The following is an 18,953-nucleotide window of genomic DNA, read 5'->3' on the forward strand; positions in this document are numbered from 1 at the left end:
CAAAACACTCACAAAAAGAAATTCATCTAACATCCCAATAAAAGACCAACTCTCCAGAGAAACTTTCCAGACCCTGGGAGGCTTTCCTGGATAAACGCAGGTTAACAGACGAACGTGCCCATCACACCCTTGTCTTTGTCTACACTCTGCTTGTCTCCCGCTTTGAGGCAGTGAGATGGCCCAGCGGTTGCACATTCGCCATTTGAACATTATGGCGGGACCCCGGGGTCCCGAATAAACGGAAGTCAAAATCGTAATTCATTTATTTATTTTTGGCGACTCCGTCCCACCGCAAACATAAACGCCGCGACCCACCTGGCGCGGATCATTCTGTTGTCGTGTCGTCCAATTGCAGCGAGGTCGAATGCGCAGAAGAGCTGAACAAGCGAATGCACTCCATGCTCGGGTATGGGCAGGATCATAAGTCTTATCCAAAGCTGCTCAAACTGCCTACACGACTTAAGTCCTTTATCTGTCATAACGGTCTGCATAATACAGTGAAACTGCTCTCTTATCTTCATTATTATTTGTGACCTACCAATGTCTGCAGCCAGGATCAATCGATGACAATCCTATTACCTGCAGATATTTAACAGATGAGATGCGTTGCACCGTTAATTCCTCCTGTTTGATAATACTTCTCTTGTCCGTATGCATCTGTGCAGATAGTTTTTTTTTGCGGTGAAGCCATAGTCCCCACATACCGCTCGTATCAATGCGGATAAGAGGAGCGGCGACCCACTACTCTGTAGAGTAACATTGGTATAAACGCTTGTTACAATATGAACAGCGCATTGAAAACGCGTACTATTTTATGTACTGTTTACAAGGTGTGTTAACAAACCCACACTGAGAAACACAATGATTGACAAGAGGGGTGTAAATAATTTTTTCGATAGTGTATTTAAAATAGAGGTACTGCAGGTAAGTAGTTGTCAGTTTTAAAGTCATAGTTTAACAAGACAACACTTGCCACCATCCTTCAAACCCATTGGTGAAAAAGAGCAAAGTTTCTGTTTACATTATAATATGTTTACGCGAGAGCCGGGGGCTTATGGGACCCCGGGGTCCCGCCATGAGGTTCATTTGTTGCAGACGTTTGTGGTTTGAATCCGGCAGGCCACCCTGGGTAATACTGCTGGTGTAAACCATAAAATACACATGCTTCGCAGCGGACTTAAAAAATCCCGTGACGTCCTTTCCCAGGGTAGACAATCGTGTGATGGAGTCGTTGTTAAAATTTGAATGAACAGCAATTAATCAAATGAGATGACTCATAAATTGCCCTCCCCTCCCACAAAACTACTATATCTCTGCGTGCTCTGAGAAAGACACGAAGAACAAATGTATTAAATTACACTTATTCTTAGCGGAGGAACCTCGCAGGCCCAGTGTCACACTCACCGGTGAACTCGATGTCGACGAAGACGTTGAGAAGGGCGCAAGCGAGCCGGGCCGCGTGCGGATAAGTGGTGAAGGCCTGCTCGCGCCGCAGCGTGGGCACGGGCGGACCGGAGGGTGGCGTCGCCTCCTCGACGCGTGGCATCACGGCCTCCAGCACCTCGGCCAGGCGTGCCCGCAGGTGGGGGTTCCGCATACTGTGCATGCGGTGGTGCCACCGGGGGGCAGGGCAAATGAGCAAAAAAGGCAGTGGTGAGAGGCATGGTGGAGCAGGTTTTTTACCAAATCTTATCCGGATTATGCTCTCGGCGTCACGTCAGATCTCTTGCAGCGACATGTGGGTACATTTCGATTTAAAGCTTTCATGACTGCAGGGATTCATCTTCTTGGTTCTTTCGGTAAAGTCACGTAGAAGGGAAATAATAAAATAATAAAAATAAAACCTATTATTATTTCCCTTCTACTAGACTTTACCGAAAGAACCAAGAAGATGTGGGTACATACCGATGAGTGCTGCCCATGAAGAGGGTGATGAGGTTGAGGAAGTCCTGTAGGGAGTCCCCAGTCTCCTCCAGCGTCGCTTCAGAAAACCTCCGCAGGAAGATGAGCAGGTCGGCCAGGTTGTCCACCAAGAACTCTGCAGCGCAAACCATCAAGCATGCAATATGGTATATATATATGTGGGAACACCACACAGGCATCTATACACAACATACAAACGAAGAGGCACATGCACACAGAGAGAAACCGAAATCAATCACTACATCAATATTTACAGCCACCTCAATTACTGACAATTAGTTTGTGGAAACAACGGCACTGCCAAAATTAACGCAATGTGAATTCCAGTTAAAAGTACAATACAAATTGTTGATGAATATAGGTGGTAAATACGATTATAGTAATGTTAGTGTATGGTTCTCATGATTTTTAAGACACCTCGGAAGACGAACTTTGTGCACTTGCTATTTTTGTTATTTGTATTGCTTAGCCACCATCACTACCACCTGGACAGATCACGTGCTATACACACTTCACTCACTATACGAGGTGGGCATAAAGGTTTTTTTATTTCATCTAGACGATCTAAAATGCTTCGTGGAAATGCGAGAAATATTCACTATGCACTACAGAGTTTTACCACGAGATGTCAGACACGTCCCATCTAACAAAATGGCATTCTTTTAAGATGAAGAACCATGTGTAATTCGGTGTGTAAAATTGCAAAGTTATATGAGCGTTCCGAAGACGGTTTAGCAAAACATCACTGAGACCAAATAATATTTTGCGCTGGTATCATATTTTGTTTAAATATGAGACACAGACATGGAATCACACATTAAGCAGGCACAACACCACTTCCAGAGAAACTGCTGAACAGGTCAAAGCAGTCGTGAGATGTGGTCAATTCAAAATGCTTTGCAGGAAATGGTTATTCCAACATTTCTCAAAGCGCAGTTCATGAATCGTGTATAACGATCTCAGAACATTCCTGTATATCTGTAATATACGCCACTAGTAACAATCACTCTGAGAAATGTATTATGAACAGACACATTCAAAACAATCACAACCAAGATGATGGCGAAACACTCATATCTCAATATGATGTGTTTCATAAACACCATGGCGAACAAGTGGAGGTATAGGTGAATGAAACTCACGTAATTAAATATTTGTACTACCAAGTGTGTGTGCATGTGAATACAGTTTTACCAACTCATTTCAAACTGCTGCGCTTAATTCAATAATAATAGACGAAACCTTTTATGGACACCGTGTACAAAACAGCTGGACGGAGGGACAAACTGACATCATAGATGGTAATAATTACAGTGGGACATTTGTGAAAAAAAGCTTGAGTGCTCATCGGATTCCTCCAGTCTAAAAATAAAGATTATGATTCTGACGTGCAGTCCCTGCAGCATACCCGGTGTGTGTTTGAGGAGGCTGCCCACCAACCCGGCGCTGCCCTCCGCATCGTTCTCGTCGGCAAACTGCACTTGGAGGTACTCTCCCGGCCGCCCCTCTCCCAGCGCGTACTGCACACAGAGCTCGGCCGTGGCGGCCTGAACGGCCAGGGAGTGGCCGAGTGCCTGTGGCTCAGTGAGGGCTGCCTGCAGTCAGAAAACACAGGGATGATGGGGGCAGAATACTCATGAAAAAATATACATTTTAACATCTACGCATGTAAAAAAATCACTCCCCAAAGGTGATTGGATAAAGTCTCACGATTCGGAGTTGTGGAATGGATTCAGGAATCAATTTTTTTTTGTCTCGGTAATGATCTGTTTTGCATGCCATCAGTCTAAATGCAACATGAGCATATGACTTGGATGTAATTCGCATACATCAATAATATTTTATTCTCTATATTTACAGTTCGATGCATCTATCATAATAATCGATGTTAATCAATGAACAGACAGCTTCCATGCAAATTGACAACCATAGCCTTTGGGGAAAACTATATGGTATAGGGTAACAAACATTTGAATCAGACACGTGCAAGAAAAAGAACAGCTGCTGAAACAGTTATTTAGGCAACAATTTTTTAGAGGTATGATCACACTAAGTGAATTAAGGAAAATGTATTTCGAAAATGGTATTTTGAGTTGGGGACAGATAGAGAAGACCACGAGGCAGGCCAATAAGGTGACCAAAATAAGTAATTGAGGCCTTGAAAAAGAAAGGCCGAGGGTGTGACGTAGACAAATAGAGGCTGAGAAGACAGGACCACACAGGGACGTGGCCCCGCAGACCGATTACGGTGATGATGATGATGAACACTGTCCAAGAGTACAACACGCTCAGGCTCCACCTGCGTTAGGGAATGTGTTGGGATGCCATGCCTTTAAACTCAGGTAGGCTGAGGTGGCGTGCTCAAAGCGCTCCTGCAGCCCAGCAGCGGCCGGTGACCCAACCGTCGTGGCGTCCTGCCAGGCGGCCCGGAGCTGATGCAGAGCCCGATTCAGGTTGACCAGCTCACCGTGCATCCTGCCGCAAGAGGCACATCCAGTGTTTACCCGCAAGTTTCTCTTTCTGTTCTTGGTTCTTTCGGTAAAGTCAGGTGGAGAACAGGTCTGTCGGGGAGACAGACCTGTTCTCCACCTGAGGACGGCTACTTGCGTTGTGGCCGAAACGTCGTGAGAATTATTTTATTATGTTTAATTTTTATTATTTTATTATTTCAATTCTACGTGACTTTACCGAAAGAACCAAGAAGATGAATCCCTGCAGTCACGAAAGCTTTAAATCGAAATTTTCTCTTTCTGCTTCACCGTAGTCTTTTGTATGTATTCCTCATGTTGCCTACGTAAATATTAAACAAAGTCATTCAAACGACAAGGAACTGAAAGGGAGAATTCATGTCAACGATGTGAGAGGTGGCTAGGTTGCTTAGGGGGCACATGTCATGGCAGAGCAGTGAGCTGGCACTGATGACACTTGGGTTTGAATCCAAGTAACCGCCTCTAATTAAACCGGTTACCAATGGTTGTCAAATAAACCACTATATGACGTTTTTCACTGAGTTGAGCATATTTCATTTCTGAGGACAAAAAATTGATTGGTTCGATTGCTATGCAAAGAAGACTCATTGGAGCACATATTAAAAGGTAGGGTAAGAGGCAATTGAAGAATTTGATCATTCATTCTGTCATGTTATCTTTCACAGGGCATCCTCCAACATGGAGTAATGCACTGTTTTCTGTGAAAGTTCCGAATGAAAATGTACTTCATTTTCTAATGCCATTAAGCCGGTACCACAGTTGGAATGTAATTGGGAATAAGAGACAAAATCACGAGAGAAAAAATTAACTGCGTTTTCATGTTCTTTTCTGCATAATAAAAAAAATACTCTGAAAAACAATTCAAATCTCCTTTAGTGGCATTTAGATGAAAAATACTGATACGCAGGAACACAGAAAGCTATACTGACAGCTTACTTAGCAGCGAGTAATACAGCTAACCAGCCACCCATCCAGCTAAATTCCCATGCTACCACTCTTGCGCGATATCCAACACTGTGTGCCCACGTGCGCACTACCTGTGGAAGCCGATACTGAGGGTCAGCTGTGCCATGACCAGCATCTCTGTGAGCAGGTTGTACGACTCGGCCAGATTCGCCGTCTCTCCCGGGTCGCTCGGCACCAAGCATGTCTCCTTCTCCAGTCCTGTGAGCACACAACGGAAGCACCGTCCCTATTAAAATAACCAACAATTTAGTAGCTGGGTGGCTCGGGAGGTCAGAGCACTGAGCTGGTGCCACTGAGATGCTGGGCTCTAATCATAGGTAGCAATCGGGTACCCGATAACCCGTACCCTACCCGATACCCGGCTACCCGTACCCGGCCGGGTACGGGTAAGGAATCAAAACCCGTTTGTGACCTCTGGCTCTAATCCAGGCAAGCTACCTCTGATTAAACTGGGTCCTTATGTGGAGTGAGTGGATGGTCTGAGCCTGGTCACCAATGACTGCACAAAATATAACAGATCACAGTAATTTTGGTTCTGTGATTAATGTGCTTAAGGTCCAGCTCTGAGAATTACAATATCTGCTTTGACTGTCTTGTGATAAACATTACTCTCAATGTGGTAGAGTGAGTGGGAAAGTGCTACTCTGTACTGAGAAGGCCAGGTCATTAGAAGCAAGGCCAGATCACTTGAAGTGATCTCAGAGGTAGCTTCTGTGATATCGGTTTATATGGACCTTTCTCTCACGTTAAGGGTTCCAATGTTCTGAGAGATCTGAATGGATACAAAGCCTCAAAAGTTTCATTTTTTTAAAGTAAAAATTTAAATATAAAACCATGACCACTTGTGGAACAAGTTATTTTATAATACAATCAGTTCTTTCCTTCAACAGAGTAGCACTCCAGGTAAGAGATTTGTAATATATTTGATGGTTTACAAAAATGTAGAAACATTTACAACTGAAAGCAAGCTTTACAATATTGACGAGCTAAGTACACTGTGTCTGAAAGCCCAGAATAAGAGCGACTGCATCATGAAATAGAAATGGGGTTCATGACATATTGCATAAAGTGTGTGTTTAGGCCATTCCATTTTAATAATTTCTCAAGATATGCTAAAATACATAACATTTTTTGAGGATGCATTTTCCAACTGAGTGCTTCCCAAGTCAAGTGAAACCTCCAGAAGCTCTACTCTTTGGTTTTTTCGGTAAAGTCACGTGGTTAGAAATAAAATAAAACAAATCACGACGTTTCGATCGCTTGTGTTGCGATCGAAACGTCGTTATTTGTTTTATTTGATTTCTACCTACGTGACTTTACCGAAAGAACAAAAGAGTATGGATTCCTGCAGTCACGAAAGCTTCAACTCCAGAAGCTCCTTCCTCGCTCGCTCACCAGCCATGTGCACTCCACGTGCCGCACGCGCGGTCGGCTCCAGCGATCCCGCTGCACAATACGTGGGGTCGAAACCCAGCAACTTGGGAGAATGCGGGCGGCAGAACGGACGGCAGAGGCGTGCAAGGACACCGCCTAGGTTCAGCAGCATACCATCAGAGGAGAAGCCCTGCAAAGACGTGAGGATGGTGGTCAGGAAGCAAGGTGACACGGCATGGTTTGTCAATTCTACCCCTTCATATCAGAAACTGCAGAGTCCCAACATGGGAAATAGACCAACTGTTATGATACGAACAAAGATTTTGCGGATGAAAAAAAGGTCCTTTCTTGTTATCCCTGTATATGAATCTAGAGCCTGACTGGTTATGAACTTAGCACCATGCGAGGTTCATGAGCAGCAAAATCAGTAACTATTTAATCTCATATTATTATTTTAATCTGAGCTAAATAGACCAAATAGAGGACGCTCGCCGCATAATAATACTCATGACGTCTGAAGGACCCAAGTGGGAGCTCTTCTCCGAGTACTCGCACTGCAGACTCAATCAACCCTGGGGAGCCAAATTCATAGAGACGCACACAAACGTAACCCGGGCCTGCCACAGCATGCCCCGTCACGTTGCGCACCTGATGGAAGAGGGCAGGCATCTGGCTGGCCCAGAGCTTGCGCCGCCCGGCATTGGCGCTCAAGCATCCGGCGAGCCAGGAGAGCAGCTCGTGCCGCGTCTCCGGGTTCTGCATGAGTGTCCGCAGTACCAGGCTCATCTGCTCTTGCAGGTGCGACATCAACTGCAGCACGAGCACGGTGAAAAACACAGTGATTATCATGCAGTAATGATGATGGAAATAGCAGTAGTAATGTTAAATATATATAGGCACGTTCAAATGCAAACATACGGATCGGTGTTATGCGTAATAATGCACGTAGCAATATTTCTGCATAGCTTGAGTTCGCGTAACATAACAAACACTCGTTCGTGGTGATGGGGTGGTGGTGTGATCCTTGAGGTCCATAAGGGGGCATTCCGCAATGTGTACCACTAAACTACTGTATGCAGTTTTCATTTAAATAAAAACTAAGAAATTATTTAAGTAATTATCCCTTCTGGTGTATGTGCATCACAACGTGATGTATCGGGCCTGCACATTTCCTTAAAAAAACGAGTCATCCCTTGTTATACGGGAACCTAAAATACAAAATTTCGCTAAAACATAACTTAGAAATCAGGGAAGGTCCAAAGCCGATTCTTCTACTTCCACCCATCGCTATTCTCAATTCCTTTATCTTTTCTATCTCCTGTTTGTCTATTTCCTTTCTAGAGCTCTTCTATTCAATTCCTGCATTATACGTATGGGCTCCTATGGTTATGCTTGTTTGTGCTGGTTGTATAGATGTCATGTATCCTAATTATGTGCTTTCCTGTACCTAATGTTGTTGTTGAAAATACCAATTCAATTATATATATTTTTTTACGCCCAAAGCATTATCTGCATGCACGCGCCCATGGGCACAGTGTTGGATATTGCAAGAGTGGTAGCATGGGCATTTAGCTGGATGGGTGGCTGGTTAGCTGTATTACTCGCTGCTAAGTAAGCTGTCAGTATAGCTTTCGGTGTTCCTGCGTATCAGTAGAAGCACGGACCTGGTGTATGTTGGTCTCCTGCATGTGCAGCTCGTGGGGGCCAATGCGCGTCGGGTTGGAGAAGTACGGCTGCTGCCCGACGCCCGAGGGGCCTGGGGGAGCGAAGGGGCTCAGGGGCAGGCAGGAGGGGCGCAGCACCGCACCCAGGATCGTGCCGTCGTACTGCGCGCCCTGCTGGCCATCCGCCACTGCCACGTGCCGCATCAGCACCTGCGCGCGCACACACGCACGCAGCGGTTAAATGCAGTTTGGCGAGTCCACCTGCATCTCTTCTGCGTCCACCTTGAGTGTCGCACAAAGATTGTCAAATATCTATATCACCCCATATCGTATACACAAAGCCAAACAAATGTTGCATTGTAGCACGTGCTAACACGTGTGGCGTGACCCAACTGAAAGATGAAAAAAAGATGTGGTCATTTTATCACAATGCATGCGTGGAAAACACCACAAAAAAATTCACAAGAAGGAGGCATGCCTTCAAAAGTACACGTTGCTCGCGTAATGCAATCTGTTACATTAAGCACATGTTATAATAGCATAACGGCATGTGCTTGTTATAACAAAGCATTTTTTATGATTCACAATCTAAATCTTTATTTTAAATCATCTTTGCCGCAGTTGCATCCATTTTTATAGTAACGCCGCGTTCACACGCAACAATATGCCCGCCGTGCATCTGCACAACTGTGTGCTTGACCACGTTGCGCACACACCGCACACAACCACAAGCTTGCCCAGCCCCACCGCGCGCACACCTTGGCCATCTCGGGGTGCGCTACCCAGGCGCTGAGCGCCGCCAAGCAGCGCGGCAGGGCTGGTCCCTCCAGACGCGTTGTCTCCAGCTGCCCCCGCAGCACGTCCAGCGCTGGCCAAAAGGCGTCTTCCAGGGAGTCGCCCTCGGTGACCATCGCCGACAGAACCGCCTGCATGAACTCGGCCCCTTCGCCTAGCTCCCCACCTGGGTCGGAAAATTACACACAGCCGGGGAGAGGGGGGGGGTGTATTAGATCATCTCCCCCTGATTGTATACGTGACTGATTTCCACCCGCATTTGAAGTTCATACAAATCTTAGATGAGCCGTTCGAAATAAACCCAATATTTTGGTTTGTAAAAGTGTATCTTACAGATGTTATTCTGCTCATTGCCACATCAGAGAACTTTGTAAAAGTGTGGTATGTTGAAATTTACTACCCCGGAAGTTAAAAATGTAGTTTGTTCCATGCGTGCAGGATTTTGTCATGGAGAGAAATGACCCTACAATGTCCTCCATCGTTTTTTACGCAGAGATCTGCAAACCCAATTCCCAGTCACGTTATAAAACATAGAAAGCATCTGTGTCTCCCTCACTACCCTGCCTCTACATATATTAGCTAAACACTTAATTATCGATTTCATACTAAATTACTAATGTTACAGCTATACCCATCTTAGTTTATTATGAGGGCAGTGAAGGAAAATAACACTCAACTCACTTGCTTTTATCTACAAGTTATTCATTTACCAGGTAAAACCTGCTGAGCTAATAGCTCTTTTCAGAGGTGACCTGCCCACAAACGGTCATCCAAGTGGCTTATATCATGTGGTAATTCATAGTTGCAGTAAATTAAGCTAAATGTGTGTGTGTGTTCTCCAATGTGGATGGTAAAACCGGAGGACTCAAGAGAAAAATCCACGTGACCACGAGGAAAACACACAAACTCCAAACACACAGGCGACAGGGCAGGGGTCGAACCCATATATTATTGTGCACCAGGCAAGGAGCGTAACACCTTCCCACCCTTTAGATCGATATTCCAATCGTGCAAATTTCACCATGCCACACAATGAAGAAATATTACATTGGAATTCTTGTAGCTAGCAGTGCACCACCCTGTATCAAAGAACAGCCCTGAAAAGATGATGCCATAGAACTAATTCTAAAGTCACTTCAAAAGACATTAATCCTCAATAGGGGCCCAAGGCAAAACCTTCAATTGTCCTGCGTTCGTTGTATGCCAAGCAAACAGAAGATATGTTAATCTTCAGTGCTGGAAAACAGCCAAATAGGTGAAAAAATACAAACTTTATCAAATGTTTTTGTTCAGCCATTGTTTACCAGGCTGACAACCATCAACACACAGCACTTGACAACCCTGTACAATCACATGCGGCTGCCTCGATTTCTAGCCCGGGATTTCTCAGCGGTGCCGGGGCCAATGCTCCCGACACGCTGTTTAGCACCCCCTGCAGCCAACTGCCCACCGCCCCGCTGTTGTAATTTGAAACGGAATTTTTTTTTAACAGTTTACACTCGCCGGGGGTGACGGACGCAGAGTCGGCCAGCAGTTCCAGCAGCTGGGCATGCGTGTCCGTGTCAGGGTAGATCTCTGGCGTCAGCAGGCTCGTTCGCGCGTTGGACACGCAGAGATTGCGGCACTGAACCACGGAGCCAAGCAAGTGCTCCGGGACTTTGGCCAGCTGGAGAAGCAAAGACAAGACAAAGTGCCCCATATAACCTTAACAGACTGTTGGCGCAAGTGTTGTTAGCAAGCACCTACAGTATAAAGGCCAACACAGCACACAAGGGGGTGGGTGGCCCAGCCCCACACCCGGCCGTCTTTATCTCCCCAGTGGCGATGTTTACACATTGCACCAGGTTCTCATTTAAGGCTGAGGCGACCTAGGGGAGGCCCCGGACCGTCACTGGTGTTGACCGCAAGCGGGAATCGAACTCAGGTCGTCAGCTTTGAAGCGCAATGCACTAACGATTGGACTACCGCAACCAAAGTTGGAGAAGCAAACGCACACAAAACACACCAGGAGGACTCCACCCCCACCCCGCACCTCCCGCCACCACCGCTAATTTTGTGTGCGTACAAACTCGCGTGTGAAAACTGCCTTCAAAAGTGGGGTTGCTTTTTTTGTTGCTTGTCTCATGTTCATTAAAAGCTGTGAGACAATAAAACTCCATTGTGTCTGTGATTACGTCCAAGAGGTAAATTTGGCTTTGCGGGGTGTCCTGTTTCCTTTCAATCAAACAAAAATATTTGTATATTCATTTCGCAGATCATTTGTGCAATGTGCTGTGCGTATTGTACAATCATATTAAGTCCGAATATACTATTATGCTGCAATACATTACATTGCAGCTGTTATTGTAATTGTGGAGAAGAATTCAAGGCACACAAGCAAGCTATTCTGTAATTTGATCAGTAAAAGGTTATTGGCATAGACATCTGCTAACAGTCCAACATAAATGTTTTGTTTTAGCATTATAATACACTTATTTACCCACTCAGGTCTCAAGACTTTCATGAGGGTCCAGTATTTGGATGTTTGGCCAATTCTAACCAATAAGCGGACTGGCACATGGGATGTGAACCTGGAGTTCCCGAAGAGGACTGACACACACACACAGCCGGGAATATTGCTCATAGCTCTGCACGGACCGATTCAAGAATCAGTCGCTGTACTGCCACCCCGCGCGTTCACGAATGTGAGGACGGGCACCTCAATCTTGGCGCGCCGGTAGCAGGCGAGGAGATAGTGCAGCACGCTGTGCTCCCCAGCGTCACGTTCCGCTGAAAAATTGGCCTGGCCAGCGGTCATGGAAACCACATGTCTGTCCGGATCCACCAGCAAAAGGCGCGTGAACAATGCCTGCAGCCACACAGACACATGCGCACCGTCCGTATTAACCCAAGAAACATGGTATACTATTTAATTAGCACACATACATACATACACATAGATCAACAGCCCTTTATAAAACCTGTGATGGACTGCAGGGGGTGGTTTAACCATCCTTCACCATGCTGGCATAAGAAATGTACAGCACTTTTAAATAAACTCCGTTTCATTTGAATTGTGAAAGTGCATGACGTGTGAATATGGAAGCAATGCAAAAATTACCATTAAAAACGTAACATATACTCCATATTCAAAGACACATGCAGACATCTTCATTTTTTCCGAACACATTATCCATTCCAGAGCAGACCAAGCACTGACTGATGCATGAACGCACTATGCTAATGCTAAATTGTTGATCATGAGCAATGGCACTCAGAATAAATGTGCCACACAAAACAAGTAAAAGCATCGCATTGTAAGCACTCATTTGTATTCACGTACCAACAATGTGCCTGTGAGATATTAAAACGAAGCAATCTGCTGGAAATACGGAAACCGTTTCCGTTGTCCGTCAGAAAGCAGCTCTACAATTGCATGCGACCACTTACCTGCTCCAAGTTGTCCATATCGAGCCAATCTTGTGCGTCTGGCTGCGCAACTGTCTCCTGCAGATAAACGCAGCATGGTGGGATCCCATTGCTGTTCCGAGTGCTGGGTTCACCTGTACACGCACACACATATAAATATCCCTTCATGGAGGCCTTTAAGACTAAGTGCTGTTAGCAACTATGAAGGATGCGTTGGGGCGGTGGTATGGCTAGCACAACACCCTCAATCCTGATGTTTCCACACTGCATCAAAAATCAAACTCAGGTTGCCGATTTTGTAGCGCAGTGCACTAACCACTGTGCCACTGCTCCCCACACAGGTGTCTGCACAACTACACACATGTATGCTGTATAATGTTTTTGGAAACATTTGATTTTAGCATTGAATTTTGTATTTTTGAAATGTTGAAAAAAAAACACAAGCTGGAGATAGCACATCCACTTTGTAAGCTGTTCAATCATGAACAGATATAACCTAACACCATAAATATTGCACAACATACACAGTACATAAATAGTATTTATGACCAGGTCAGTGACCAGTAAGACAACTGTACATTTGTGCAAGGGACGCACAGGGTATAAATATAATGTGATATCAAACAGCAGTGTTTAAAAAAGACAAACTATATGGCCTATAAAGCAGACGCCTTTTGTTTCTGCATCCAAAGCAAAAAAAAGGCAAAATTCCAAAACATTGCAAAATATTTTGATTTAAAGCTTTCGTGACTGCAGGGATTCATATTCTTGATTCTTTCGGTAAAGTCACATAGAAGGGAAATAATAAAATAATAAAAATATAAACAATAAAATTATCACGACGTTTCGACTGCAACACAAGCAATCATCACACCTGATGATGATTGCTTGTGTTGCAGATACATTTTTTGTGTTATATTTTTTTTTCCCCTTCTACATGACTTTACCCAAAGAACCAAGAATATTGCAAAATACATTCAGAAATTTGCATAAAAACAGCATTCTATTCTATTGAGGATTTACATAGTGCCCTTTCCAGGGCATTGCAAAGACGACAGTCATTTCTGAACTGAAGGTAAACAAATTCAACCAAACAAAACTCAATTAACTTTTCATCGCTTGACAAAGCCAAAAATGTAATTTTGGAGCACACAAAGCCACGCTGAAGTCGGTCGACTCGGCGAATCCCTCCAAACGTTACACGCAATGCCACCGGCACACTTACGCAGGTTACTAGCAATGAGCAAAATCAATCTTTGACCCCTGCTTGGCGCGGGGCAACGTGCGGCAGGCGCTGCTTTGACTCACTGCTGTCGAGCGTGATGAGGAAGACGCGCTGGATCATGTGGTTGAGGTTGAGGTGCACACAGGTCTCTTGCTGGTTGCGGAAATCCCGCTTGCACGCCTCCACCGAGTCCTCTGTCTCCTCGTCGGCGCTCTCTGACCTGCTGCTGCTGCTGCTCTCCGTGAAACCCTCTGTGGGGCTCTCATCTGTTTTACGAGGTGCAAGTCGTTACTTGCCGTCCACATGTACAGCAGACTGGTGTGCAATTTAAAAAGTGATAACGTGTGGTCCTGCTATCATGCATAAGAAAATATCGATATAATCAGTGGCTAATGTGTACTACTCAAGAGTGGCTTTCCTGGATAAGTGAATTACAATTATACTATTACTTAAATAGTATTACTACTTACGTGTCCCTCCACATTGAAATATATAAAAGGGAAATTTGTGAATATGTGTGTCTGTTCGAAATGTTTAGCATACTTCCCGACATGCAACAAACTTGAAATTTGGCATGTGGGCAGCTTCCACTGTACACAATGCCAAAACAATATACTTTTGTATTTTATGGGGGGGCGCAATAATGGATATATTTTGCACGGCAAGTGAGCAGTGACGTCACATCTGTGATGCATGCGGCAGCGTTACGCAATGTGCCTGCTGACGTCACGCATCCCCCCCCCAACCCTCCGCGTAGGCCGTCTATTAATCCAAGACAAGAATCCAAGTCTCGGGCGAAGCCGGGTAGTAAAACTAGTTAATAATAAAAGTACATTTTACACTTTCACTCAACCAAAAAGGCCTTCCAGGAATACATAATGTGTGATAGATTGGAAGTGTAAAACAACTTTTGTTTTTAATATGGAGGGACAGGCATATGAAGGAGATATAGTGCCTGGTTATTTATTGTTACTATTCTGCACAATAACGCTAAATATTATATTGTGCTATGTACAGTGTTATGTTATACAACTGATTTTTTTGTTTAGTTTGTTGTCCTTCCATCGCACCTCCAAATAACAGTTGGCTACGTACAGTGCAAAAAAAAGTTCAACATACATACGTGTGCTTGCCGAAGAACTCTGAGACCAATACACATGGATTTGAGAAAAAAAGGTATCATGTAAAAGCTTATATGTATTTTACAATAAGGTCCAGATTTTAATCATATAAGATGTTTCATCCAATAATTTGGCTTATTAAATCCGGTGCTATATACCCGTTATACTGTTTGTAATAATAGCTTGGCATGTGATGTCAGCTCCAGTCTCATTTTTGAAGTATACAAAGTATTGGCATATGGTGTTGGTTGGGAGAGGGTGGAGAATGCAGGGGGGCATGGGATGTGGGGCCAGGGGGAGAACATGGCATCTCAATGGGTTTTCCCACTATATATTTGCATACACTGGTGAGTGTTGAGGGTCAGATGAAGTGTCATGTCACTCCTTCTGCAGGATGAGCATTATACAGCACTCATCTCAAATGGCTTTCCTGAGCTGATAAATAAATCTCCACTTGTCTATGACAGGACTCATTTTATTCAGATGCGATCACATCCTGCTCACACAGTGACAAGTGGAATACTAACCCCAGTTTATGGGGATTTATACATCACCAACCAGGATTTAAATTCAGGACCTTGAGATAATTGTCTCAGTGTTCCACCAAATCGTCATGCCCTCCATCAAATACAGCTACTTTAAGGAGCAAAAACCTAGGGGGAGAAAAATGCTGATAATTAAGAGTTGCTCGTTCACACTCACCCTCAATCTTGTCACCATGCTGTTGGCCCTGTTTGGCTGAAAAGCGCTCTGCATCAGCCACTGATCCAAAGAGCGCTGCGAATGGGTTGGTCGAGATGTTGTTATTCTCACGGTCATTCATCTCTACTAATCCGACAGTTTGGAGTCCGCGGAATCAGCAGTTCTCTTCTGGCCAGGCCAAGCCAAGCCTATCTGTTGCTGTAACCACCACACAGAAAAAACATGCAATCAATGAGTTTCCAATATAAACATTTGTTCAAATCAATTGGATAAAGGGTATATCGCTTTTAAAACTAACCAAGTGAAGAACAAAACACATTTTTACATCTCCACAGTGTTATCAAATAACGACTTATCTAGGAATTCTGAAGACTTGAGGAATTTCGATTTAAAGCTTTCGTGACTGCAGGGATTCATCTTCTTGGTTCTTTCGGTAAAGTCACGTAGAAGGGAAGTAATAAAATAATAAAAATAAAACATAATAAAATAATTCTCACGACGTTTCGGCAACAACGCAAGCAGCCGTCAGACGCTGTCGTCTCGACAGACCTGGTTTCACCTGAGGACGGCTGCTTGCGTTGTGGCCGAAACGTCGTGAGAATTATTTTATTATGTTTTATTTTTATTTTATTACTTCCCTTCTACGTGACTTTACCGAAAGAACCAAGAAGACTTGAGGAAGTTTATACTTTTGGATGTTTGGACAAAATCACTTGTTAAGAGGAAAACAAAGTACCTATAGAAAACTCACAAATACGAGGATATAAAAATGTCCACATAGATGGCCTGTCACATTCTGTATTGCTATCTCCAGACGAAAGGATTGCTAAGTCTCAGACATGTGTATGATCCACTGACCATTACCTCCAAAGCACTGAATTAGAGATGTGCGCTATCATCCACCAGTGGACAGAATATGGCTGGGGATGGTGATGAGTAAAACATGTTCATTTAATCGCAAGTGGCGTAATTTTACCTGTTCATTAGCCACCATGTAAATGGTATAAAATAATTACTCATCAATGTGCAACATATGTAATGGCAATCAGGGTATTGTGAAAAGTATTTATAAACCATACAACTAGTTGGCATTTCCTCATGACTAGGGTATTAAAGAATGGACTCCACTGCACGTCTATCTTTCCACTTCTCATTCAGTCAATTTGCATGCGATTGTAAAACAAACAAGCAAAACACACGTGTTGGCTGGCTGATGAATAACAGCCCATGCCTGATGCTGCCTGCACCAGTGGGTGCCCCATCATTAGCATAAACTGGATTTTACTCAAGACGAATTTATCATCAGTCACGATCTATCATCAGATGCTGGATAAAGGCCTCCAGACGCCACCACCATCCCTCATGGTTCCGCGATGCAATATCCCTGCAGCGCCTGCACAATAGTTAATGTCATCGCTCCATCTCTGTCGTGGTAACTCTCGCAGGCAGTCGCCCTCCTACAACTGGCAGAGGAGCGACGCTCACAAGAACGAGCAGAACGCAGGGCAGCGAAAACGCAGCAAAAGTTGGCACAGTGGCGAGCACTGGTGGTGTATCTGCCAGTCATCCCATAACACCTGGGGGTCTGTCCCGCGAATTCTTGCCAGCGAGCCTTCAAAACATCAATGTGCACCTAACAAGGGTTATCATCACTTCGGTGGTTTAACAGCGGTTGTTCTTGTTACTTTAGCTGCCAGCTGACATTTCTATTATCTTACATACATTTGGACCATAGACGAATTCAGTGTTTCAAGTAATCTACTGGAATTTCAAAATGTGCAGATTTTCTCACTGGAGTGCCGGTGAGTTTGGTAATCATTTCATTTGACTTTGCAGTGTACGCAAGGCTCGTGAGAATGTTATCATGTCTCACTTTCACTTCGCTATCTTCTATTCTACGTGGCACGATCAACCACCCACCCACGCACGCTGCGTGTGCTTCATCAAACCACCTCCACACCCCCATCCTATGTCAAATTGTCATTCACAGCCCCCGTGTTTGACAATCCACCGCTAAAGGGCTTCCTCTCCACGCGGTGTAGATGGGGGAGGTTATTCACTTGACCATTCTTGTCCATGCCGGTCAGTGAGGGTTGTGTAGTGGTGAATGGCTCTCTCTCCCTCGGGTTCGGGACCGGTTAAGACAGAATGCGCCACCAACCCACGATAGCCGTGACTGTCATAGATATATAGAAATCCAAACTCGTGGCAGTGCGCTAACAGCTGCGCCACCGCTCTCTCAATCTCTCTCGCTGTATAAAACCTCCATATTTTGTTTTGCGTTTGACAATGCCCGTGAGATCGAAACGTCGAGCTCTTGCCGTCGTCTTCAGTGGCAGGGGGAAACCCCGACGAATATAATGAACGCGATGAAGCAACACTGCCTCCCGTTCACCAGTGAGCCCACGTTCAGCCATTGAAGCCAGCACCGCCAGGCACCACAACAACAACGAGCGGCTAGCCACCACGTAACCAACCCGCCCCGTGGCACTTGACGCGACATTAACGTAACAGCGCTGAGGGGTAATTCATGAACCAAACGGCGAGTTAATTCAACGATAAAACGTTTTATTTATTTCTTATCCAGAGGTCGCACGCGAAACACCTCGCGCCTTGCCTGTCGGCCTTGTGTAGCCCCCCACAATAGCCTGGCGAAAGCGCCGCGATGAGAGGGGGTGGGGGGTACTGATTTTATATATAAATAAAATTAAACAATTAACAGCCGCTACTTGGCGTTGTGTATTGTGTTGTTTGTTGTCTTAGCGTTGTGCTGTTTAACCGCCCGTCAGCGCGAACGAAGGCGACTCGTTACCGTGAGGAGAAGAAGTCTACACACGGCGAAGCGCCCGGACGCCTCCTCTGCCGAGTCTGGAAGATGTCCACCGAAACGGGCGGAAGACCGTGCGCTTTCGTGTTCGGTGGGGATCGTCCGTTTTTGGTAGATATCTTCCGTGTTCGGTGGTGATCTTCCGTGTTCGGTGGTGATCTTCCGTGTTCGGTGGAGATCTTCCGTGTTCGGTGGTGATCTTCCGCGTTCGGTGGAGATCTTCCGTGTTCGGTGGTGATCTTCCGTGTTCGGTGGAGATCTTCCGTGTTCGGTGGAGATCTTCCGTGTTCGGTGGAGATCTTCCGTGTTCGGTGGAGATCTTCTGTGTTCGGTGGAGATCTTCCGTGTTCGGTGGAGATCTTCCGTGTTCGGTGGAGATCTTCCGTGTTCGGTGGAGATCTTCCGTGTTCGGTGGATATCTTCCGTGTTCGGTGGTGATCTTCCGTGTTCGGTGGTGAT

General features: G+C 45.1%; 1 protein-coding gene across 1 annotated transcript in view; it reads right to left on the minus strand.

The window, feature by feature from the left end:
- The window catches only part of UBE4A (ubiquitination factor E4A), a 34,061-nt gene extending 15,445 nt beyond the window's left edge, over positions 1-18,616 (minus strand). The window contains exons 1-15 of the mRNA XM_078608173.1: positions 18,480-18,616; positions 15,668-15,865; positions 13,928-14,110; positions 12,641-12,753; positions 11,910-12,059; positions 10,715-10,877; positions 9,175-9,377; positions 8,417-8,626; positions 7,401-7,562; positions 6,774-6,942; positions 5,450-5,576; positions 4,254-4,398; positions 3,332-3,518; positions 1,906-2,038; positions 1,405-1,598 (exon numbers count right to left, since the gene is read on the minus strand). Of these exons, the coding sequence (XP_078464299.1) occupies positions 1,405-1,598; positions 1,906-2,038; positions 3,332-3,518; positions 4,254-4,398; positions 5,450-5,576; positions 6,774-6,942; positions 7,401-7,562; positions 8,417-8,626; positions 9,175-9,377; positions 10,715-10,877; positions 11,910-12,059; positions 12,641-12,753; positions 13,928-14,110; positions 15,668-15,788 (2,260 nt within the window). The 5' untranslated portion in view covers positions 15,789-15,865; positions 18,480-18,616. The remainder of the gene's footprint in view (positions 1-1,404; positions 1,599-1,905; positions 2,039-3,331; positions 3,519-4,253; positions 4,399-5,449; positions 5,577-6,773; positions 6,943-7,400; positions 7,563-8,416; positions 8,627-9,174; positions 9,378-10,714; positions 10,878-11,909; positions 12,060-12,640; positions 12,754-13,927; positions 14,111-15,667; positions 15,866-18,479) is intronic.
- Between the last annotated feature and the right edge of the window lie 337 nt (positions 18,617-18,953).

This window comes from Lampetra planeri, chromosome 29 (genome assembly GCF_965212315.1).
Source record: "Lampetra planeri chromosome 29, kcLamPlan1.2.h2, whole genome shotgun sequence".
NCBI lineage: Eukaryota > Metazoa > Chordata > Hyperoartia > Petromyzontiformes > Petromyzontidae > Lampetra > Lampetra planeri.